Below are 26,248 nucleotides of genomic sequence, written 5' to 3'. Positions count from 1 at the left end.
AACTTACATTCTGAGGTAATAGTATCTACACATATCACCCAAAAAAGGAAATAATTTAAAATATACTTGTAAGATGTTAGAGAAATAAATGATCCATTCGACTAACATTTATTAAGCACCTTCTATTTGCTCTCTGGGAAAAAGAAACCCCCAACATAAAATTAACATAAAAGATAGCTATCTGACAATTTCCCTGAGGAGTAAGTCTGACTCTGAACACACAAATACCATTTAGAGAGTCAAAAAGAGAATGATCGTCGTGGTATTGAGGGTAAGCATGTGACTGCCCTTTACTCTGATTCTCTGGCAAAGACTTTGTGAAGTAAATGGGCTTGTGATGCAGAGCTGTGAGGCTCCAGCAAATTGCACCTGCAGGATTATTTAAGGCGCAAAAAAATCTGCAGGATTATTTAAGGCGCTCACATTTCATTTAGAGATTATAAATAGCAGCACCTCAGCGGCTTAAAGTTCTAGGTGCTGTTCTATCAGCGCCCCTTAGTGGACAAGTCAGGGAAGGGCCTTTTGGGTGCAATTGTATCAGAAGAGAGAAGGTAAAGACGGGGTGGACTCACCAAATGGCCTCTTTGATGGTAACCATGATGCCACCTTGAGCGGCAGCTCTAAACTGACACAGAGAATGAAGAGAGGACACAGATTTGTCCAATCCTGCAAATCCTTTCAGGCTGGCAATTGCCTTCCTCCTCTCTAGCTTCCCCAGAATCCATAATAAGATCTCTTGGCAAAGTGACCTGGCAGAAAAAGCAGTTATAAATGAGCTTGTCATCTTACTCTACACATCTAACAAGCTAACATAAAAAAAGAAAGGAAGACTGTCAGGTTCCACGGCATTCTAAATGCTGGCACAACCACCTCGTACTACTGAAGTGTAGGACTGGAAACTATGCTTCCTGTGAATTTCAGAATATATCTAATATCCTGAAATTCAGTGAGTGACTGACTAATCTTTGGCTCTAGAAACAACCTTGATAAGACACAGGAGCCCCACACGGTTTTTTAAAAAGCTAATTCCAAGTGTGTAAAAGAAAGTTTACACTGATAAAACCATCTATCAATGGGACCAAGAGCTGGTGACCAAGAAACAGCATACCAACAAATTCTGGCTGATTCCTCAGCCCCTTTTATCTCTGCCAGTCAACCAGGATTGGGATGGAATAAACGTTTGCTTCTTCCTTCTCAGTCTCTGATGAGGACATGTTAGTGCTGTGAGGATTTGGGTTTCAAAACTGTAAGTTATTATATGGACAGTTCTTTGAACCCAAATTCACAGACTTATTGTCCCCATCTTCCTCTGTGTTCTCTCTTGTCACTGCTCCTGTAGCTGTGGGCTACAAGGATGTGCTGACCAAAAGTGAGAGTCCAAGGCAGTATGTGAGCTTTCCTTCACGACTTAACAATGATGATGACAGCTGTCTATTGAATTTACGATATTCCAGGGACAGTGCTAAACATTTTATAGTCTATATACCCATAATATACCCAAGAAGAAGGTACTATTATTGTATATCTGATCACATGTGGGGGATTTCCAAACCCTAAAAATCAGAATTCTCTAGGACTTTAAGAAGGATATAACCCCTATAAGGAGGAATAAACAACATAAATATCTGTGAAAACAGCGCTGACACAAAATGAAGCCTACTTAAATTCCAATACAAAAGAGTATTTTCTGGATGATTAAGAAATCCCTTGTTCCAAACAACACTGAGCAGCACTCACACCAAATCCAAGTCTAAATTACGGAGTGCCACATTCAGGTCCAGATTTCCCCACCTTGATTTCTCATTCCCCACAAGGTTGTTATAATCCACTCTCCATTTCCTCCTTCCTAGACATGTAATTCTAGTATTTCTCACCGAACAGGGACGTGTTTACACATGTAAACAGGGATTTTGTCTCTGACGTCTAGGACAGAGGCTGAGGAAAGCCATCTAAAAATTACATCCAATCCCCTGCAATCTGAAAAGCTCTCTTTCTTTCACAGATGAAAAAATAAGAGGATCCTCAAATGTTTTACTGATTTTGAAAGAAAAAAAATTACAAAGTGGCATTAAGTTTTACTCAAAATAAGAGTAAGAACAACAAACAATAAAGATTTCACTATAAACAAATAAGGTTCTCTAGGTTTTCTTTTTTTACCTTATGTGAGACACACTTTGTTTGGTAAAACAGTAGAGAGAAAAGAGCACTCCCAGGACGGGAAGCAGGGAATCCACTAAAACGGTCACAGGTTCATTCCCCACCACATATACCTAGGGAAAGGAAAACGGTGAGAGGTACCATGAGTGCAAGGCCAGAGGAATGGGAATCAAACACCATACACCTACTAGCAGCACAGAGAGTCTTATCTTAAGCAACACTTTAGTCCCAAACCGAACAATTTTAGCTCTAAGGCTAAGAAAACCACTTGAGATTGGCACACAGGCTGAGACACAGGGAGCCTGAGCTGGAGCAGGGCCCTTCCGTGTGCGCAGCAAGAACTGCGGGGGAAAATGGGTAAATTAACCCGTCCTCGGACAGCTTCCTTTCCTGCTTTTGACGACCTTTGTATCTCTTGCTAATCTGTCTATTGCTCATCTATATGATAATTCTCTCATTACTGAAGGCCCTGCTCTTAGGAACTAACAAGCAATTAACGTCAAATAGAAAAACTTAAAACTAGATTTGAAAAATAAAAACAAAGCTTGCTCTAGATTTATCACTCTTAAGATCTAACTGCCACATGGGCATGTCCTATTCTAATTCAGTAAGTGTTAAAAGAAATTACAGTGTGCACCTAGCTCTGCACTGACTTTATAGGGTTAAGCGTGTAAGGATGCTGATTTTTGTTAACAGTAATTATGTCACACATTTTAGTTGTCCTTTCAAAAAGGACAGCACAAATGCATTCAATAACATTTATGTGAATACCCACTGGAATCCAAGCATTGTCCTAGGCATTGTAGTGAATATAAAAATGATTAACAGTTGTTCTCTCTCAGTTGCTTGTGTTCTACCAAGAAGAATAAAACAAGTAAACCAATCATAATAATAATAATTCAAAGCAGGTAATTTAAGGAATTAAGAGCAAAATGCTATTTTTTCAATATTCTTTCTCTAAATAATGGCTTAAGTTTCCCTTTCCTCATCCTTTAAAATAGGGCTAAGACTGGGACGCCTGGGTGACTCAGTCGATTAAGCGTCTGCCTTTGGCTCAGGTCATGATCCCAGGGTCCTGGGATCGAGTCCCAGGTAGGGCTCCTTGCTCAGCGGGGAGCCTGCTTCTCCCTCAGCCTGCCGCTCCCCTGCTCGTGCACACGCTCTCTCTCTCTCTGAAGTGAATAAATAAAATCTTAAAAAAAAATTAATCGCTATCTGTTCCTCATCTTTCTCCTTTCATCATCGTTATGTGTGTCTAGGCTATCAGATTTTAATTATTAATTAAATTGTGTTTAATTGAAGTAGAAATCAATGCTGTTTATTTAGTTATTTTTTTATCAGTGCTGTTTATGAAATACTAAAGGTCATGGAGGCCCAAGCTGGAAAACTCTCTGTGCTTTTCCAGAGAACCCTGTGCCTTTAAATCAACCCTAACTTTTCACACTCCTTAAGCCTCTGTGGAGCTTGATAACCTCTGTGGAGCCTGATAACCAAGGAGCCAGTTTCCTGTGCATGATCTAATCTCCATAAGCCCAGCTAAACGAGGTGCCTTGTATGGCAGTGTTCACAAGTAATATGCAGGCCTAATTATGATATCACCAATTACAAGTGGGAAAAAAAAAAAAGAGAGAGAGATTCCCCCAGATAACGTAAGGGCCTATTGTTTGGTTCTGTAGTCTGTGTTCCCAGAAGTAATCCCTGTGGAGCCATCCTTCCTTACCAGCATCTTTTGTACAAAAACCAAAAACCAAATGGAGTTAAATCTCCATTTTTACTGGCTTGACTGCGCCAAAGCACCTCAAAATTTTTTTTATTTATTTACTTGACAGAGAGAGGGAGAGCTCAAACGGGGAGCGGCAAGGAGCCCAGGACCCTGGGATCATGACCTGAGCCAAAGGCAGATGCTTAACAGACTAAGCCACCCAGGTGCCCCACACCTCAAACTTTAACATGACTTCAATCAAGCCCATTTCTCAGAGGTATATGTTGTTATTGATGAATTCCTCCAACTTTTAAGTTCTCTTGTTATACTTTCCTGAAGGAACGAGTACTACTTTTGAATTTAGGAACAATTGATCAATGAGTTTTCTCTGTGATATCTCAAAGAACTTGAATGGCCTCTGCTCGACAACAGAGGCTGTCACCTCCCTTCCAATATTAGTAGTAATTTCTCCTTGCACTGAACCCAAAACTATCTCCATTTTAAACTTCCTTGATGGGAGGACATTTATTTTCCAAAAGATTTGGATGGGCCATCCAAAATTTCTACCTTTTCCATAGGCCTACTATTTATTTGACTGTTCAACTGTTCATCCACTCATTCACTGATTCAAATATTTAGTAAGCATCTAAGTGCGATTAATGACTTTTCTCCTCTAAATTCCAATAGCACTTTAGAGCTTATAACATATAATCAGCCCATAAATACACAGTTACCTCTGCCCTCTTCAACTAGCCTCTCTACTTCTCTATTTCAGCACCTGTCACGATAGATGATTAAGTGTGTTACCTGAATGTCTGGTGACTAAGCAGTTGTTACAGAAGTATACAACTTAAAGGAACCCCACTGTTACTGTTTTTATGAAGCCAAAAATAGCTACCATTTATTACAATGTCTACTCAAGAATAAACCAGGTTATTCAGCTAAACATTTAATATGCAATCGATCCTCACAAGTCCTGCAGGTTAAGCATTTTTATGCCCATTCTAAAAATGTGGAAAACAGGCTCAGAGAAGCAAAGTTAGTTGAGCCAAGGTACTCTTAGTGGCAGAGCCAGGGTGAACCCAGATCTGCCTGACATAAAATCCATGCACAATCCATAGAGACAAGATGGAAAGCAGATGAGTGGTTGTAAAGGGGTGGGAGGAAGGGGACATGGGGACTGACTGCTTAATGGGTATGGTGTTTCCATCTGGGGTGATGAACAAGTTCTGGAACTAGACAGTGACAATAACTGGGCAACTGTGAATGGACTTAATGCCAATGAATTGTCTACTTGAAGATCGTTAAAATGGTAAATTTTATGCCATGTGTATTTTACCATAATTTTAAAAAGAACAAAGCACGTACTCCATGGCCTCCCAATACTCACCTTCCCAACTGCATGTTTTGATTGCTCCAGTCCCTAATCCATACCAACTTTATTCCAGCCACCTTCCTTCAGAATCAGTAGGCCCCAGCTTTTTGGGCCGTTAATAACTCTAGTCCTGCTACCTCCGCAAAGTAGGGCGAGAGTTTCCGAGCGGCACCACGGACAGCAGCTTCTGCACCACCTCCCCTTCCTCCTAACTGAGACTCTTATGTATTATTTAGCTCCCTTCTACCAAGCCTTCCAGTAGATCTCCAGAAACATACTGTGGCCAGGCCTTTCCAAGGACGGTGCCCTCCTTCCAATCTCTTGCCTAGTACCCAACTCATATGTAAGTTAACAGTTTTGTGTGCACCTCGCATTCAACAATACCTTCTATATACACTCCCAAAGCGGAATCTGCTCACTTCCCACTTTATGTGGACTCCCCAGATCACTGACTTATACCTGGAGTCCAGTGACCCATAAAGGGACACCGGAGGCTGCCTGATTCAGCCAATGTTGTACTGAGATCTCTTGCTGACAGCACCGACAATGACCAAATGCTCTAGAGAAAAAACACAAAAAAACAAAAAACAGTCCTTCCAATGAAGTCATATACTATATATGGAAGAAATGGTTGGGGCCAGTTCCTTCCAGTCTCCTCCACACTAGACTGGTGACAGTACCGACCGAGGGAGCAGTGAAGCCACAACAGTAAGCTGTTCCTGCCCCATAGTGGAGGGGGCCCTGCTACCCTGCATCCATGCCCTAACACCGGGGTGTTGTGGAATTTCCTTGGACTGTGCTTATGTGTAGTCTCCTTCTAGTTGGGGTTCTTTCCTGCTCACCAGAGGCAAAGCAGTACGGGAGTTCAAGATCTGAAACATAATCCCCTACTTTATGTATTATTTCAACCCGTGGAAATTCCCTTTTCTCAGCAGTTTAACTATTGGGTATGTTTCACATAGGGTTGTTTGTAATACTTCTACCTACCAGTTGTGGGACTTAACACAAATCAACAGACTTCTCTGAGTCTCAGTTTCCTTATCTAGAAAACAAGGAGGTTAGATTAATCAAGCTTTAAGGCCTCTTTGGTGTCTAATCTATCATCCTCTGACTTGAGTGCAAATATGCTCTCTTCTGCATCTTTATGGTACCTCAGCCATTAAGAGGTAAAACTAGTTGAAAAAAATGAACCAATCCTCCACCCAAAAATTTTTAAATACTGAAACTTGACAAAGTTGTAAAAATTTATAACCCTCCCCACATGCTTTCCTTTCTTCTATCAGTTCTGAAGTTAGCACCTTAAAGATGAAATCCTGTTTAGTTGAAAGGTTTTCTGGATACTTGAGGTATTTGTAAGGACTAGGGATCACCAAACAAAATACCAAGAGGTGGGAAAGCTGAAGCAGGGAAGAGAGAGATGAACTCTCGAGGCACCTTTTCAATTCTCTGGTATGAAAAAGCCTCTCTGAGAGTAAGCGAAATGGTGCTTTGAAGAAAAGATGGGCTTCCATGTCTAACTGTAGCTTTTCCAGTATAAATATATAGGACAAGGCTGATGGGCAAAGTAAGAGGTAAGTATGGATTTATGAAAATCATAATGGCTCAGAACAGATCACTTGAGGAAACAGACGGATATCAATGACCCCACTGGCAGCTTCGGGATTTCCACAGTCCTTTCTGAACACATCTTGGCTTTCTATCACGGATTCAGCCATGAGAAGTGCCTGCGGTTAAGCCTTACAGCTCTTTGTCTGAGCTTAGAGACTACTCTTGACAAGTAATAGAGACATGTTTCTTGGTGCTCTTAACGATAGATCACAGACTACCTGTAACTGTTTGCTTGATTGGGAGCTCCCTAAAGGTAGCGACTGGCTTTTAATCATTTCTGTGTTTGTAAACCTAGCAGAGTATCTGCCATTCTGTATGTACTTCGTAAAATTTTTTTTGTGACTAACTGAATCAAAGAACAAATGAATAAAGCACATGGAATGCTTTTTATTTTCTCAAAAGTTCTATTTTTGTGGGGAAATTACAAAGCTGTCTGTATTTTCTCTTTTTTTTTTTTAAAGCTGTAGCTAGAAGCTATTCAACCAATGTTAATTAACTGAGGAATCACAGAACTTCAGCCATGGAAGGGAAAGCGGACTGAACAAAAGGAGGTTTGCTTTTATTGTATTGGCTTATTCAGTACCTATCTTCAATATCTAAAGGACTGAATTTCTCTGGAAGGACTGATGAGAAATTTAAATTAAAAAGGAAAGGAAAAACCCAAGGGAGTCAAAATATTAAGAATTAAACATGTGTTTCTTATTCAAAGCAAAACAAAACAGAAAGCAGTCCTCACATACTCCATTTGTCATTTACTAGACTTCCATTACATGGTTAAGCACATCCCTCTGAGACCACTGTAGAGCTGAAAGAGCACAAGGAGATCAGGAGTCAGGAAACAGGTATGAATTTTGCTTCTGACACCTACATGATCGCCCAAAATCACATATTAAGTGAGTGAGCATGGGTAAGACATTTAAACCCCTCGAGGATTCAGTTTCCTCATTTATAATGCAAGTGTTAAGCTTTTGGCCTAAGTATCAGCTAAGATAATTCATGTTAAAATATTGTGTAAAATATACAGCCCGGTGCAAATGTTACATTTATTCCTAAATACCTGCTGATACGGCTGTAAATGGAACTATCTCCTTAATTTATGGCCTTATCTTTTATAGGGATGTATACGTGTGGAAATACAAACATGAATCAAGCTGACTGAATCCTAACACTGAAATTCAGTACAGGCTGGAACTTGACTGTACTCCTGTTAAAGATTAAACTAGTCGAATGCTGCCTTCTAAAATATCACAGTGATCCTTTTGATAGTAATGTTCCAGAACTTCTAATGCACTTACTGAGTTTAATTAAGACTTGTGAGAAGCAAAGGGACAAGCCAAGTTACCTAATATAGTATTTTGCACTGTGCATGTTTTCACAGAGTATTGCATAAAATAATCTTTTTTAAAAAGAGTTTCCTTGAACCAAAAGAGAACTGACAGTTTTTGAGCACAAATTATTTGCTGAAGTATACAATTAACCTTCCACAAGTTACCTTGTTTAATCCCTACAACTCAAGTGTTTTAAATAAGTCACCTAAAGTCACATGAATCATCAACCCTTCAGCCAGATGCCAACCTAGGTCTATAGGACTCAAAAGGCCACGTGCTTTGCACTATACTATACCACAGAATCTGAATGTACCATCTAACACTTGAATCTTCCACAGCTTTGAAGGCTACTTTTTTAAAAAAAGATTTATTTATTTATTTTGGTGGGGGAGGTGTGTGGGGGGAGGCAGAGGGAGAGAGAGAATCTCAAGCCAACTCCTCACTAAGCGGTGGGGCTCCACCTCACAACTCTAAGATCATGACCTGAGCTGAAATCAAGAGTTGAAATCTTAAGTGACCGAGCCACCCAGGCACCCCAAGGATACTTCTTTTGGTCCTTTACATGTTATTCTAGGTTACAGTTCAGTTAGAGTTGGAAACATCCAGAAACAATGACTGCATTTAGGGAAGAGCCGTAGTGGGAGAAGACTTAACTTTTTACTGCAAAGCCTTTTGTACTTCTTAAACGTGTACCATGTACAAATACTATCTTTTCTAAACACAGAGTGAGAGAAAAAGAAGAGATGAAAGGATTGGTTCCCGGACCAGATCTGGCACTCACTAGTACAATTTGGGACAAGTCACTTCACAAACTTTTGGATTTTGTTTCCTTTACTGTAAAATGAGGGATTAATTTGTCAAAGCCAAAGAATGTATCACACCAAGAGTGAACCCTAATGTAAACTATGGACTCAGGTCAGTGTAGGCTCACCAACTATAACACATGTCCCACTCTGATGTGAAATGCTAACAGTGGGAGAGGCTGTGCACATGTGGGGGCAGGAGATATATGGGAACCCTCTACTCGATTTTTCTGTGCACATAAAACTGCTCTAAAAATCAAAGTCCATTCAAAAACCAAAAAAACAAATTATTTATATATTTCCTTCCAGCTCTAAGATTCTATTATTCCAATTTACTCTACAAAAACAATTAAAAATTCAGAAAGAGGAGTCAATTGGCCAGTCTGAGAGAGTAACTTTAATTAGAAATTTGTTAAGATTAAATGGAGAAAAAGGCTTGGATAATTAAAGTCAGGATTCCCTGAATCTGGAAACAGAGAGATAAAATGGAAATGAGAATGAAGAATATAAACTAATTAGGTACCTTCTAGCCTTTCCTACCCTAAAATTTCTTCTGCCTTTAGGGGGTCTTGGCAAGTACTGTAAGGAATACTAAAAGGAAACATTCCCCACACCCTCCCAGTCCCACCTGGTATCAGATTCTGGTCGGTTCTCTTATGAGCAAGAAAATGTCCAAATTGTAAAGAATTTTACAATTCTCTTATCCTGCCCTACCCAGAATGAATCTCTATGCAGCCTAGGTCTCTCTTTACCTCTGTACGCAATAAAAACCATTTATCCCTCTTGTACCAGAGAGGACAAAAAAAACTTAAGTTTTTGAGGGATAGGGCCCCAGACATTCAGAGCCAGAAGGACACAGAACTGGAAGCCATTGGACTAGAAGTTATTTGAGCTGCAAATCCCCTTCTCAGCTTAGATAATTTTACCAGATGTAAGGTACACACATAGAAATGACGAGAATTATTTATGCAGAAGGACAAGTGGCTATGCCAAATTTTCAGTTCAATTCAATAAGCATCTATGTGTATACCTGTATTGTTGAGAACTTTCCACCTGGCCCACCAGAACCACACTGCTCCATTCCGTGCTGTATGTAAAAGACGCAAGCACAAAAAGACCTTCTCTTGGGATGCCTGGGTGGCTCAGCTGGTTAAGCATCTGCCTCCGGTTCAGGTCATGATCCCAGGGTCCTGGGATTGAGCCCCACAATGGGCCCCTTGCTCAGCAGGAAGCCTGCTTCTCCCTCTCCCTCTGCAACTCCCCCTGCTTGTGCTGTTGCGCTCTCTCTCTCTCTCTGTCAAATAAAGAAATAAAATCTTAAAAAAAAAAAAAAAGACCTTCTCTTATAATTGCTTCTGCCACATTTTCTTTCAGCAAGCTGAGGGTTTATTTCTTTAAATACCAAAATGTATTTATATTTTACCTCTTTCAGAAGAAATCTTTTTAAAATGGAATATATGCAATCCTTGCCCTCTTAAAGGATAATGAACATACCAGTCCCAACATTGTTTTTCAAATTATTATGCCCTTTTGGGGTACTTCTGTCTTCTTTCTTGCTTTTCTCTGCTCTTAGGTAGTTTAACTCACTTCTTTTTTAAAGATTTTATTTATTTACAATTAAACTTTTTAAATATTAATGAACATATAATGTATTATTTGTTTCAGGGGTACAGGTCTGTGATTCATCAGTATTATTAAACTTTTTTAAAAAAATTATTTATTTATTTATTTGAGTGGGGCAGGGAGGGGCAGAAGAAGAGGGAGAAGAAGAGAAGAAGGGGCGGGAGAAGAAGAAGCAGGTAGCCCAACTTGGGACTCAATCCCAGGACCCTAGGGTCATGACCTGAGCCAAAGGCATTCGCTTAACTTACCGAGCCACTCAGGCGCCCGGAGATTTTATTTTTAGGTAATCTCTACAACCCAACATGGGGCTCAAACTCACAGCTCCGAGATCAAGAGTTGCATGCTCTTGCAACTGAGCCAGCCGGGCACTCCTAAATAACTTCTAATTTGTTACTGCTAATTTCACTATGGTCTTAATCGATCTTACCTGGCTTACGTATAAAGTAAAGAGGAAACTGGCTCTGAGGAGCTAAGGGGCTCTGCAATTAGGTGTTGAGATGGCAGCCAGATAGGCGCTATCATGATACAGGTTACACAGGACATTCAATTGGAAATGTCAAGTGAGGCACCAAGACAGAATAGATTGAAAACTCCAAGATAAGATACCAGACTAAGATGAGAGCAGGACTATAAAAACTTCCCATTCAGAAAGAGGGTAGAGAAGGATCAAATGTGTGGAGACCGAGAGGAGACTGATGAGGAAGATTTCTTTGGGGAGAGCTCTTGGTGAGGGTGAATCCCCTCCCCCACCCACCAATGAGAAGAAAGACAACCCAGTTTAAAAATGGGCAAAGGATCTTAATAGAAATCTCCCCAAGGAAGACATGCAAATGGCCAGTAAGCACACAACAGGCTGTTTAACATCATTAGCCATTAGGGAAATGTGACTCAAAACCACAATAAGATCCTACTTCAAGCCCACCAGCAAGGCTATAATAATGGAGGACAAGGAGGGGAAGAGAAGGAGGAGGGAGAGGAGGAGGGGGAGGAAGACCAGTGGTCTGGTAGTGGTAATGTTGGGCAGAGAGGATAAATTGGAATTATATTAAAAAAAAAAAAAGGATAAATTGGAATTCTCATACTCTGGTGGTGGGAATGTAAAATGGTGCTGCCGCTTTGGAAAACAGTCTGACGGTACCTTCAAAAGTTGAACATAGTGCTATCACATGATCCAGCAATTTCACTGCTAGCTACATACCCAAGAGAAACAAAAACATATGTCCACACAAAAACCTATACATGAAGGTCTATAGCAGCTTTGTTCACAAGAGCAAAATGTGGAAACAACACAAATTTCCATCAACTGACAAATTTTGGTATATGCATAAAATAGAATACTACTTGGCATTAAAAGGAATGAAGTGCTGCTTCATGCAACAACATGATAAATCTTAAAAAGTGAACTACAAAAGACCACATATTACACAAGTCCATTTATATGAAATATCCAGAACAGGCAAATCTAGAGAGACAGAAAGTAGATTTTAGTGGTTGCCTATGGCTCGGGGCAAAGCTGGGAGAATGAAGAGTGACAGCTAATGGGTATGGGGTACTTTTAGGGGGACAATAATATTCTAAGATCGGATTTGTGGTGATAGTTGCACGACCCTGTGAATATACTAAAAGCACTGAGTTGAACACTTTAAATGCATCAATTGTGTGGTATACACGCGCGTGTGCGCGCACAAACACACATATATATATATACAAAACAATAAATCTGTTAAAAATAAAAGAAGAGAGAAAGAAAACCAGAGCTGGAAATGTTCCCAAATGCCTCTCTAAAATTAAACACTCTCTTGTACCCTCTCGCTACCCAGTGAGTTGCTGGATCAATTCAGCTATCCCAGATGTTCTCCTTATTTCCTGCCTTTGAGCTGTGCTCTATAATTTAGTATTAGCAGAAAGTTAATAAAGACAACACATCCTTTGTTGCTAAACTTTACACAGTGTTTACCATTTTCCTCCAACGTACACATTTCCTCTGTTTTCCCCCTGCAGCTGAGCTGCCAAAACTTCGTAGGGAGAATAATTACCCTTCTGCACCCCTTCCTGCTTTCATAACAGTCCCAACCTTTTGTGCATAATCAAGTGTTTATAGCAAACTGATGTTTTGCTTGCCTCTCCAGGAGGTTTTAAATTCACCAAACTGTTCACCAAATTAGGAGGGTTTTTTTCCTCCCCCCCTTTCTTTGGGCAAGAATAGGAACAATGGCAGGATTCACTATTTCTGGATCTCCATTTTTTAGAGGCTAATTCACTTGCCAGAAAGAAGTTGTTTTACTTTCTTTTTCCTCGAAAAGCAATTTTTTTGACTTCCCAGAAATACTATGAAGGGTTTTTACCAAAGTTTAGTTGCAATTAGTTCTACCCTTGACACCACTTTCAAGTCTTTCTGACAATACACACCCAACTATTTAGTGATTTTTCATCCTTAGATGGTATGTGACTGAAGATAATCTTTCTGAAAGTTAGCTGGGCCTTGTTCTCTAATTCAGATTATTTGCTTTCTAGGTTGCTCTATATAATTTCTTCTTTCTATAAACTAAAATGTCCTTGCCTATGCATATGTAGAACAGGATATAAAAACCTTCTTTTTGGGGCGCCTGGGTGGCACAGCGGTTAAGCGTCTGCCTTCGGCTCAGGGCGTGATCCCGGCGTTACGGGATCGAGCCCCACATCAGGCTCTTCTGGCATGAGCCTGCTTCTTCCTCTCCCACTCCCCCTGCTTGTGTTCCCTCTCTCGCTGGCTGTCTCTATCTCTGTCGAATAAATAAAATCTTTAAAAAAAACAAAACAAAACAAAAAAAACCTTCTTTTCATAAGTCTCTAAGGCATTAAAAAACAAAAACAGCATAATATTCACTAAGTCATCATGTCATGTTTTATCTATAAGCAATTTAATTCTACATTCGTATGCCAGGTCAACCCTCTACAGGATACTCTCTCTTTTTTTTAATAGCAAAATTAAATGAAAGGGTGGTAAACATCTTACTTTAGTAAAAAGCTGAGTGCTGTAGAGCATGAGTATTGAATTTTTCAGCATGCATTTTATATTTACAAATTATTAATATCATACATAAGGTTTAAAACAAAACAAAACAAAAGCATCTGCCTTCTTATCTGAAAGAAGATAACGTAAGATTTACTCTATACCCTCCTACACGGCTAGAGGGAATGTAAAATAGTGCAGACACTTTGGCAGTTCTTCAAATGGTTAAATACAGACATACTGTAAGATCTAGGAATTCTACTCGGGTTAAACACAAAGTTACCATAAGATCTAGCAACACACCCAAGAGAAATGAAAACCTACGTTACACAAAGACTCCTACACAAATGTCCACAGCAGCATTAATCGTAATAGCCAAAATGCAGAAACAACCCAAACATATATCAGAGGATGAGTGAACTACAAAAGACATCCTACACCCACAACAGGATACTATTCAGCAATAAAAAGGAATGAAGTCTTGGGGCACCTGGATGGCTCGGTCAGCAGAGCGTACAACTCTCGATCTAAGGGTTGTGAGTTCAAGTTCCATGCTGGGTGTAGAGATTACTTAAAAATTTAAAAAATCTTAAAAAAAAAAAAAAAAGAATGAAGTCCTGCTTCATACTACAATATAAACCTGAAAAACATCATGCTAAGTAAAAGCAGCCAATCACAAAAGACTACATATTACAGAATTCCATTTATATGCAATGTCCAGAATAGGCAAATCTAGAGAAAGAGAAAGTAGATTAGTGGCTGCCTAGGGCTGGAGGGGTGAGAGGTAGGGAGAGTGGAGGGAAGGGTGGTGGAGGACTTTGGGAGTAGTGTGAGGTTTCTTTTTGGGTAATGAAGTACCCTAAAATCAGCTGTGATGATGGCTACACAAATATAATATATATTTGAATGTGAATATAATAAAAAGCCAATTGATTTGTATACTTTATTATTTTTTTATTTTTCATTTTTTAAAAGATTTATTTATTTATTTGAGAGAGAGAGTATGGGGTGGGGGGAGGGGGCAAAGGGAGAGGGAGAGAGAATCTCAACCAGGCTCCCCACTGAGTACAGAGCCTGATACACAGCTCAATCTCACGACTCTGGGATCATGACCTGAGACAGAATCAAAAGTCAGACACTTAACCAACTGAGCCACCCAGGTGTCCCAATTTGCACACTTCAAATGAGTGAACTGTAAAGTACATGAATTATATCTTATAAAGCTGTTTTACTTTTATTTTTTTTATTTAACTTTTAGTTAGTTAACATACAGTGCAATATTGGTTTCTGGAGCAGAATTTAGGGCTTCATCACTCAGATCCAACACACAGTGCTCATCACAAGTGCCCTCTTTAATACCCATCAACAATCTAGCCCATCTCCCACCTACCTCCTTCCATCAACCCTCAGTTAGTCTCTGACCACAAGAGACTCTTAATCATAGGAAACAAACTGAAGGTTGCTGGATGGGAGTGGGGTGGGGGGTTGGGGTAACTGGGTGATAGACACTGAGGAGGGCACGTGATGTAATGAGCACTGGGTATTATATAAGACTGATGAATCACTGACTTCTACCTCTGAAACCAATAATACATTATATGTTAATTAATTGAATTTAAACTTAAAAATGGAAAAAAAATTTTTTAAATTTTAAAAGGTACAAAAAAAAAGAGTCTCTTATGGTTTGTTTCACTCTTTCCTTTTTTTGTTTTTCCACTTCACATATGTTCATCTTTTTCTTTCTTAAATTCCACATATGAGTGAGATCATATGGTATTTGTCTTTCTCTAACTTATTTCACTTAGCATAATAAACTCTATCTCCACCCACATCATTGCAAATGGCAAGATTTCATTCTTTTTGAAGGCTGAGTAATATTTCATTGTATATACATACCACATCTTCTATATCCATTCATCAGTCAATGGACATTTAAAGCTGTTTTAAAAAAGAAAGATTTACTCTACAGTCAAATGTCCATCAACTGATGAACAAATAAACAAAATGTGGTATATTCATACATTTAAACATACAATTAAAAGGGACAAAATATTGATATATGAAACAACCTGGATAAACCTCAGAAACATGCTAAGAGAGGGGCGCCTGGCTGGCTCAGCTGGTAAAGCATGTGATTCTTGATCTCAGGGTCGTGAGTTCAAGCCCCATTTTGGGCATAGAGATTACTTCAAACAAACAAACAAACACCCTTATGCAAAGAGAGAGAAACTAGCCATAAAAGATCACATGTTGCATGGTTGCCTCCCATAAAACAGCCAAGGCAAATCCACAGAGGTAGAGAGCAGATCAGCAGGCTGGGGCTGAGGGTAGGAACAAGGAGTGACTGTAAATAGGCACAGGGATCTTTTTGAGGTAACAGAAATGTTCTAAAATTGTATTGTGGTTGGGGCGCCCAGGTGGCTCAGTCGTTAATCGTCTGCCTTCGGCTCAGGGTGTGATCCCAGGTTCCTGGGATCGAGCCCCGCATGGGGCTCCCTGCTCCGCTGGGAGCCTGCTTCTTCCTCTCCCTCTCCCCCTGCTTGTGTTCCCTCTCTCGCTGGCTGTCTCTCTGTCAAATGAATAAATAAAATCTTAAAAAAAAAATTGTATTGTGGTGATAGTTTAACTCTGTAAACTTACTAAAAATCATTGACTTGTACACTTAAAACATTATTTTATGGTCTGTAAAGTATATCTAAATGAAGTTGTTTTATAATAAAAGGTTTATTCTAAAAAAATTCTGAAGAGTGAAACAACTCAATTTTTTAAATGGGCAAAATATATAACTAGGCAATTTACAGAAGGGAAAACTACGAATGAATCAAGAACACAAAAAGATGTTCAACTCACCAGTAATAAGAGAACTGTTAATTAAAACCACAATGCACCTCAGGTAGGAAGCAAGGGAAATGTGACCAGGGGTAGGCAGATAGAAGATTTCAACTGAATTGGTAATGTTTAATTTCTTAAGCTGAGTGAAGGGTACATGAGTGTTTTACTATTCATTTTTTTGTATATTTAAATTATTTCATAAAAAACTAAATATTTACTCATTGTTCAATTTACTGCTATAGAAATGGGAAATGTAGAATTTTTAAATTATTGATGAATAATTCACATGCCATAAAATTCACTCTTAAAATGTACAAGTGGATTTTAGTATATTCGCAAGGTTGTATAACTATCACCACTGTCTAATTCCAGAACATTTTCCTTACCTCGAAAAGAAACCCCATACCCATTAACAGCCATTTCTAATTCCCCATCCCCAGGCCCTGAAAACCACTAATCTACTTTCTGTCTCTATGAATTTGTCTATTCTGAATACTCCATGTAAATGGAATCATACAAAGTATGGTCTTTTGTTTCTGGCTTCTCTTAAAGTTTAAAAATTGTTATTTTTAAGTGTTTGTGTTGTGGCATGTGTCCATACTTCATTCCTTTTTATGGCTAAAAAATATTCCATTATATGGATATATCACATTTGCTTATCCATTCATCAGTTGATAGACATTTGGGCTGTTCCCACGTTTTGGCTATTATGAATAATGCTGCGATGAACATCTGTGCACAGGTTTGTGTCTGAACATGTTTTCTTTTCTCTTGGGTATATACCTACGAGTGGAATTACTGAGTCATATAATAATAACTCCATGTTTAACTTTTTGAGGAACTGCCGAACTATTTTCCAGAGCAGATGTACCTTTTTACATGGAATATAATTTTGAAAGCTGTTTACTACTGTGGATATTTTTAATAGTAAAATACTATTACAAATTTATTGAAAAAAGAAGAATATTTACTTCAACTCCATCTGACCCTCACACAATGTATTTCATTTTGTCTAAAATATATGTTTCATATATATTTATAAGACTGTAATCATAGAGAACATACTTTTTTTCATTTTCAGTAATATGTTTAGGTAGTCTTTTGCAAGGTTCATTTATTCAGACTTTTTATGATGGTGATTACTATCAAAAGATATAAAGTAGATTCAATACTATCATACAGTTTTGGAAACCTACAGCATTGAAAATGTCAGCTAGTTTCTTCAAAAGACATGCTTTCATCAGTGGTATGTGCCAGTTAGAGAATCTAAGCAGTTTAACATTCAGAGTGAATGATGAAATTGACAGTTTCAAAATGTATCAGTTTTTTTTTTTTTTACAAACAGCTTATAGTTTCCAGTTTTCAAAGTGAAAAAATATTGATCATTTGGAATTCAAGATTAGTCATTCCAATTCTTGAAGTACTGATTAAAAAGGCAACACTATTTTAAAAGACTAAGTATAAATATTAGCTAAAAACATCAGTGACTCAAATTACCAACCTTAAATACATCCTCAATACATCTAGTAAGTTCTTCTTCTGTCACCAAAATGATCCCTGGCACCATGTCACTCTCTGGAATCTCTAGAGAACAAAAAACAAAATTACCCATACTCAGTACCTGACTGAATAGGACTCAGGACTTGAGAAAGAAAATTTTACTAGAAAGACAGTTCTGTAACAGCTAAAATTAGAGATTTGACATGGTTACCAAATACAATATTTTATGAAATCTATGATGCCAATGATTATAAACATTCATTATTATTTCGTGTATCACTAAAAAAGAAACAAGTAACCTATGAAACATTATGACTTGAAATTTTGTGAATTTAATGAATGAAAAATTGGGGATTGGATTAAATGAATATGACAGAGTCAGTGGTTATATTGAGGTGACTGGTACAAAGGAATTTATTAAACTTTTCACTACAGATATGTTTGAAATTTTTCCTTTAAAAAGTTTTAAAATAGGGGGGTGCCTGGGTGGCTTAGTTGTTAAGTGTCTGCCTTCGGCTCAGGGCTTGGTCCCGGCGTTCTGGGATCGAGCCCCGCATCAGGCTCCTCCACTGGGAGCCTGCTTCCTCCTCTCCCACTCCCCCTGCTTGTGTTCCCTCTCTCGCTGGCTGTCTCTCTCTCTCTCTGTCAAATAAATAAATAAAATCTTAAAAAAAAAAAAAAGTTTTAAAATAGGGCACCTGGCTGGCTCAGTCGGCAGAGTATCAGACTCTTGATCTCAGGGTGAGTTTGAGTCCCACGTCAGGTGTACAGATTACCTAAGTCTTTTTTTTTTTTTTTTTAAGATTTTATTTTATTTATTTGACAGAGAGAGAGAGTGGGGGAGGGAGGGAGCATAAGCAGAGGGAGCAGCAGAGGGAGAGGGAGAAGCAGACTCCCCCATGAGCAGGGAGCCCAACATGGGGCTCAATCCCAGAACCCTAGGATCATGACCCGAGCCAAAGGCAGATGCTTAACTGACTGAGCCACCCAGGCGTCCCTTAAAAATAATTTTTTTTAAAGATTTTATTTTTATTTATTTGACAGAGAGAGAGCACAAGCAGGGGGAGCAGGCAGAGGTTGCCTGCTCACCAAGCAAGAAGCCTGATGCGGGACTCGATCCCAGGACCCTGGGATCATGACCTGGGCCGAAGACAGACACTTAATGACTGAGCCACCTAGGCGCCCCTTAAAAATAAAATCTTTTTTTTTTTAAAGATTTTATTTATTTATTTGACAGAGATAGAGACAGCCAGCGAGGGAGGGAACACAAGCAGGGGGAGTGGGAGAGGAAGAAGCAGGCTCATAGCGGAGGAGCCTGATGTGGGGCTCAATCCCATAACGCCGGGATCACGCCCTGAGCCGAAGGCAGACGCTTAACCGCTGTGCCACCCAGGTGCCCCTTAAAAATAAAATCTTAAAAAAAATTTTTTAATAGACTTTTTAAGAAATTATTAAAAGAGGAGAGGTGGGTAAGGGAAAGGGTGAAATAGGTGGCGGGGATTAAAGAATACATTTACCATGATGAGCACTGAGTAACGTACAGAATGGTTCAATCAGTATATTGTACACCTGAAACTAATTTAACACTGTATGTTAACTATACTGGAATGAAGATTTAAAAACTTAATAAAAAAAAGTATTGAGGGGTGCCTGGGTGGCTCAGTTGTTAAGCGTCTGCCTTTGGCCGAGGTCATGATCCTGGCATCCTGGGATGGAGCCCAGTGTTGGGCTCCCTGCTCAGCCGGAAGCCTGTTTCTCCCTCTCCAGGTCCCCCTGCTTGTGTTCCCTCTCTTGCTGTGTCTCTCTGTCAAATAAATAAACAAAATTAAAAAAAAAAAAAGTATTGAGAGTTCTTTTATATTTACTTAGACAAACAGTTTAATAGTTTAACAGTTTTAAAGCTTATACATTCCTTGTATAAGCTTTTTAATTAGGATAAACCCAATAAGAAATTCTTGAAACTTCACATTAAAAGTCCAACTCTTCTGAAATATTTCAACACCATTACTGATATCCATATTTTGCCGTAATATATTGTCCTCTGTGCCATCAAGGGCGCAGGTGAAGTGACATTTCTTTTTTTTTTTTTTTTAAGATTTTTTATTTATTTACGTGACAGAGAGACAGCCAGAGAGACAGCCAGAGAGACAGGGAACACAGCAGGGGGAGTGGGAGAGGAAGAAGCAGGCTCCCAGCGGAGGAGCCCAACGTGGGACTCGATCCCAGAACGCCAGGATCACGCCCTGAGCCGAAGGCAGACGCTTAACGACTGCACTACCCAGGCGCCCCAGGCGAAGTGACATTTCTTAAAAAGTTCACCACTCTACTATTGTCTTCACGATGTTGTTCTGAGTTGCTGACATCCATTCTACAAGTTTTAATGCTCATTTGCAGACACAGGCAATGCCATGATTGCTACCTGGCCAGCAATAATTATGAGATGCATCTTGATATCAGAGTTGTTAAAATGTGAAAAATATATCCAAAATTAAAGTTTTTTATGTGAAAAGCATATGCACCCTAAAATTGATAAAATATAGTAATTCATCATAATCGTCACATAGTCTTAAAAATGTGATACAATATGAAAAATAAAATAAGAAAGATTAGATTGTTTTTCCAGTGGCAATGATGGGGCTATCTATCTAAAGCAGTCAGATTATTATATAGTCCCTTTTTGTTATCCACAGATTGTTGATGCAAAACATGTAGCTGGTGTTACAAATATAACTTAACATATGAAGAAATGCCTGGCAAACAGATGTCCAATAAATATTCCTAAAATGAATGAAAAAGGTCCAGGACAAAAACAATTGATCCACAAATGGACTGAATTTAGGCCTCCCAAGAATAGTGTTCTTAGACCAGGACTCAAACTTGAACACATATTTGAATTTCCCAGAAGGGCCTGTTAAAACACAGACTGTTGGGACCCACACCAGTGTTTATGATTCAGTAGGTCTGGGAGAACCATATTATATTTCTAATAAATAATAATAAAGTTGTATTTCTAATAAATCCCCAGGTGATACTGATGCTGCTGGGCCTGAGACCACACTATGAGAACCACTGCCACAGACTAGAAACCTAATCAGACCAGACAAGAGAATAAACAGATTAGTAATGAGGTATAGTCTTAGTACATGAAATGAGATATAAAAGAATTCTTACACCCTATTGCTGAAGGCCAACAGAAATAATATTTCAGGGGCACCCGACTGGCTCAGTCAGTAGAGTATAAGACTCTTGATCTCGCGGCTGCGAATTCAAGTACCAAGTTGGGTGTAGAGATTACTTAAAAATCTTTAAAAAGAAAAGAGATAATACTTCATTTTCTGAGCGATTTTTTGAGGAATATACTGATTCTAGACTAGATTTCTATAAAATATATAAAGGAATTTTAATTACTTATTCAAATATCATGTTCAGTTTGGGCCCATCCACGGACACCAAAAAATATATATAAACAAAATAAAATAAAGTATACACACACGTTTATCATGTTTGAATAATCATAAATTTTACTTCACCAGGCTCAATTTGGTTAAGTTTTACTATGCACCAGACTTGGACTTTCTTAGGGCACCTGGGTGGCTCAGTCGATTAAACATCCAACTCTTGACCTCAGCTCAGGTCTTGATCTCAGGGTTATGAGCTCAAGAACCTGCACTGAACTCCACACTGGGCGTGGAGACTACTTAAAAAAAAAAAAAAAAAAAAAAAAAAGAGTTAGACTTTATCCCTGGCCACCTCACCACCACACATGCTCAGAAAAATTTATACTACAAATGACTTTTTGAAAAAGTCTACACAGAACTAAATTTGGTTTAACCATAACATCAAACTTCTTCATTTATAACCTTAGGAACTGTTATCTAGAAAGGTTTTTCTTTTCTTAAAGGAAGAATGCTGAAATAATACTCTGTATCCAAGTATTAAATTCAGTAAAGTATGGGGGAAAAAATCCGGTATGAAATTAGTATGAAAACATACCAAGGGAGGTGGTAAAATGTCAATCTTCTAAGACATTAAAACAGAACTAAACCCACCAACCAAATATGGGAAAATCTGAGCATCAAAATGAATGACATGAATGTCTGGTAACCCAGCGAGCTAAAGAAAAAATCTCTGGGGGCGCCTGGGTAGCGCAGTCGTTAAGGCGTCTGCCTTCGGCTCAGGGCGTGATCCCGGCGTTCCGGGATCGAGTCCCACATCGGGCTCCTCCGCTGGGAGCCTGCTTCTTCCTCTCCCGCTCCCCCTGCCTGTGTTCCCTCTCTCGCTGGCTGTCTCTATCTCTGTCAAATAAATAAATAAAATCTTTTAAAAAAAAAATCTCTGAATCTATTTTTTTTTTAATATGGAACACTATACGAATTTATATGTCATCTTTGCACAGGGGCCATGCTAATCTTCTCTGCATCATTCCAATTGTAGTACACGTGCTGCTGAAGGGAGCACTGTCTGAATCTATTTGATAAATAATTAGTTTTTTAAAAGGGATGAGGTGGGGAACTTGGTTGGCTCAGCCAGTAGAACATGCAACTCTTGACCCTGGGGTTGTGAGCTAGAGCCCCATGCTGGTGGGGTAGCTTGTACTTAAATTGTTTCTTATACCTTAAAAAAAGGGGGGGGAGGGGATGAGGCAAGGAGAAAGAAAAGCTTCTCTTTATAGAAGAATATCAGCCTAACAAATTAGAAATAACAAAAGAAATAGAAAGCCACAATTTTACTGGCAAGAATCATTAACGGATACCAAACCACAATATGAAAGACTATTGGGAAATGGAATACATATAGTCTCAGACTATCATCCCGTAGATTACTTACAAATTACAAGAAAGGTATTTGAACAATGGAGAAATATGGCTACTAATGAAATGACCAAATTTAACATCATTAATAATGGGATAAACTGATAATGTGTGCCCTCTAATCTGATGGAAACAGAGAAAAAATAACCTTCATCCTATGTAGTACTGCTGCTGAAATGTTTAACCTGGATCTAATCATGAGGAAATAATTAGACATACAAATTGCAGAACATTTTATAATTAAGACTCTTCGAAAATATCATGAGGACAGATGCCGTCCCTCCTCAGCATGGCCTGAGTGCCTGGCCGGATCCCAGCCACGAGATGCTGCTACAGCTTCGAGAACAAGGACTTGAACCAGGACCGAGAGGAGCAGAAGCTGCTGCTGGACCCTAGCGCCCCCCCTTACCAAAGCCCTCAGTGGAGCTGAGCCCAACTACCACAGCCTGCATTATGGCTCGCACAGATGAGTGGGCCCTGCTCTCCCCCGTCCGTTAAGATAGCCAGCAACATCCCCGAAGTGTCTGTGCAGACTCCCAGGGCATGGGCAGCACGAATACACGGACCCAGCAAGGCAGCACAGCACCCGCTTGGCTGTGTGGAGCAACAGGCTGACCCGCGGGAAGAAGCTGCCACTGGAAGAAGCCGCCGCCGCCGCCGCCATGTCTCACCTGCCAGCCCCACCATGTGCAGGCCAGCGAGCCCGGCCCCTTCTCCGACTTGCAGCAGGTCTCCAGGACAGCTGCTTAGGCCTCCAGGGCACTTCCTCAGATCGGAGTGGACACAAGAGGAACTGGTTGCACAGTTTGGGATACATGAAGAGAAGGATCGTGGGACAGCTCTTTTCTCTACACCCGCACTCCACCCTGCCTCTCCTAGCCCCCAGCCTCACTGTGGCTCACACAGTACCCTAACCTGCTACTAATCCCAGAAAAGAGTGTGGAGGAGAAGAGTGAGGCTGGAAGCCTGAGCAAGTGAGGACAGAGCAAGGGAGGGCAGAACCATTTGGGAATAGCCTTCAAAGCCCTTGCCAGGGATGGGGGTGGTCAAAAGGTTAGGACCTAGTAGGTCCTCACTGTCACTGGGAAGGTGGAGGTACCACTGTGAGGGTGATCCCTAGGGAGCCTATGGGGGCCCCTTCCCACCCCTTCTCTTGGCCTCACTCCTGTCCCCCTGCCCTGGTGCTCACATGCATCTCACTAGGGTTTGCGACTGCAGTCTGGACGAGCTCGAATTCAAATGAATTGAGTTTGTATTTCTAGCACGCTGGGTTTTTAAATGTTTGGGGTTTGGAGGTTTTGTTTTGGTTTGTTACCCTTGATAAAGGAAGTATATTCATCTGGGAAAAAAAAGTCATGGTGAAAAACAAAAGACTAGGGAACTATTCTACATTAATGCAAACTAAAAAGATATAACAAGTAAATGAAATGCATGATTCTTGATTGGATTCTAGATTTAAAAAAAATAGCTGCAGAGGAAATTCTTGAGAAAAGTAGAGAAATTTGAATCAAGTCTGTTTATTATTTTTTTAACTTTATGTATTTTTAAGTAATCTCTATGCTCAACGTGGGACTCAAACTCATGAACCCGAGATCAAGAGTTGTGTGCTCTTCCAAGTGAGCCAGTCAGGCGCCCCAAATCAAGTCTGTATATTAGACGATCTCTGCAACTAACTCTCAAGCGCTTCAGAAAAAATGTACATGTATAATAAGAGAAAGATAAAATAAACATGGCCAAAAGGGTCAATCTAGGTAAAGTGTATAGGGGTGGTTCAATGTACTCTTCTTGGAACTTTTGTGAGGTGGATTTTTCAAAATAAAAAGCTGGGGAGAAAAGAAAGCACAACTAAAGTCACTGAAATACCACAGACTTAAGTCATTTAAACCTGAAACACTGAGGAAGATCCTTGAGAAGGACACCCAACCACCAGACTTCCTTGTTTACCTGCTGTATTTAAACATCGATGGAGAGGAGCCAGCACTGGCTGAAGCAAATACTTCGAAGCCAACTGTGGGCGTTCTCTTGACATTGTTATAAAGGTAGTGGTGGCAACTCTTTGAAACTGTCGCGCTGTCAATTTATCTTGAAAGTGAAATAAGTCTAGAATCTACAAGAAAAAGTACATGAGGTAAATAGAAGACTCTTTGCAAGGAGCATTACATTAACTAGAGAAAGCACTAATGTCTTTAGACCAAAAAATAAGCTTACTGCAGTAATACTGATTCAACAGATTTTTTTTTTTTTTTTTTACTTTTAACAACCCAGTATCAGAGGGTTTGAGAACCAAGCTATGCTTTTATCAAGGAATGCTATCTAATTTATAAAATACATGTTCATCATAGAAAATTTGCAAAAGAAAGTTTGAAGAAGAAAAATCATACCAAATCACTGAAACATTTTTGGTACATTTTTTCCAATCTATCTCTGTATAATATTTTTCTTTTTAATTGACACCACACAATATCATTTTACATATTGCTGAAATCTGCTCATATTGTTATAAATTTCTCAAAAATATATTTAGGCTGTATGAAAGAATTTATTAAATTATTTCCTAATATCCCAACATTGTTTTCTCTCAAAATTTTGCTATTATACTATACCTGAAACTAACACAACCCAGTTATGTTAACTATACTGGAATTAAAATTAAAAACGTAAAAAAAATTATCCTATAGCACCACCAAATGAAATTTCTGAATCAAGGCATATAAATATGTTTAGGGTCTGAAGAACTCTGAACTATCATGCCTGAACTATCCCACAAAGAATCTATCTTTTTCTCAAAGATAAATACAGTTCTCCAGTGTCTATGAGTGGTACACCCTAGTATAAGAAGTCAACAGAAAAATGTATTTCTAGGGGACACCGGGTGGCTTAGTCTGTTAAGCATCTGCCTTCGGTTCAGGTCATGATCCCAGGGTCTTGGGATCGAGTCTCACATCAGGCTCCTTGCTCAGTGGGGAGTCTGCTTGAAAGATTCTCTCCCTCCCCCTCTACCCCACCCCCTAATTGTGCACTCTCTCTCTGAAATTAATTAATTAAATCTTAAAAAAAAAATCCTCTCTTGCCTTCTGCCCCTACCCTACACTCTCCCTCTCTTAAAAAAAGTTATAGATATTAACTGCAGCATGGTTTGAAGCAGCAAAAGAATGGAAACAACTCAATGTCCATTAATAGGAGGCTGGTTAAGTGTGTTATGGTACATTAATACGGTGAAATACTATGTACCCATGAAAACAACAGGGCAACTCTATATGAAATGACTCTTTACAAAATGATCCCCTACGTACATTCTTAAGTTAAAGAAGCAAAATGAAAAACAGTGTGTGCGGCACATTATCACTTAGATAAAAATTAGAGTATATATACAGATACATACACATATAATTGGATATGCATTAATGCACAGAATGTCGCTGGAAAATAAACAAGAAATTGGTAACGGTGACTACTTCTGAGGGACTAGAAAACAGAGATGAGAGGAAGACTTATTTTTGCTTCCTCTTCTGTGCTT

General features: G+C 39.3%; 1 protein-coding gene, 1 non-coding gene and 1 pseudogene across 4 annotated transcripts in view; 1 reads left to right on the top strand and 2 right to left on the bottom strand.

Annotated features, from left to right (window-relative positions):
• Positions 1-26,248, bottom strand: part of TANGO6 (transport and golgi organization 6 homolog) — a 178,871-nt gene that overhangs the window by 130,317 nt on the left and 22,306 nt on the right. For all 3 annotated transcript variants that reach the window (XM_045814979.2, XM_087870527.1, XM_087870528.1), the window contains 4 exons: positions 24,676-24,838; positions 17,922-18,004; positions 2,158-2,270; positions 573-749 (listed from right to left, as the gene is read on the bottom strand). In XM_045814979.2, coding sequence (XP_045670935.2) covers positions 573-749; positions 2,158-2,270; positions 17,922-18,004; positions 24,676-24,838 — 536 coding nt within the window. The remainder of the gene's footprint in view (positions 1-572; positions 750-2,157; positions 2,271-17,921; positions 18,005-24,675; positions 24,839-26,248) is intronic.
• On the top strand, positions 21,872-23,656 carry LOC123803486 (ragulator complex protein LAMTOR1 pseudogene; annotated as a pseudogene).
• LOC123803535 (U6 spliceosomal RNA) lies at positions 22,272-22,378 on the bottom strand. The gene has a single exon (XR_006782906.1). It is a non-coding gene; the product is annotated as a U6 spliceosomal RNA (small nuclear RNA).

This window comes from Ursus americanus, chromosome 21, assembly GCF_024610735.1.
Source record: "Ursus americanus isolate L20-20 chromosome 21, mUrsAme1.1.p, whole genome shotgun sequence".
In the NCBI taxonomy this organism is placed as follows: Eukaryota; Metazoa; Chordata; class Mammalia; order Carnivora; family Ursidae; genus Ursus; species Ursus americanus.
Note: the sequence above shows the minus strand (reverse complement) of the source record. Positions and strands in the feature narration are given on the sequence as shown.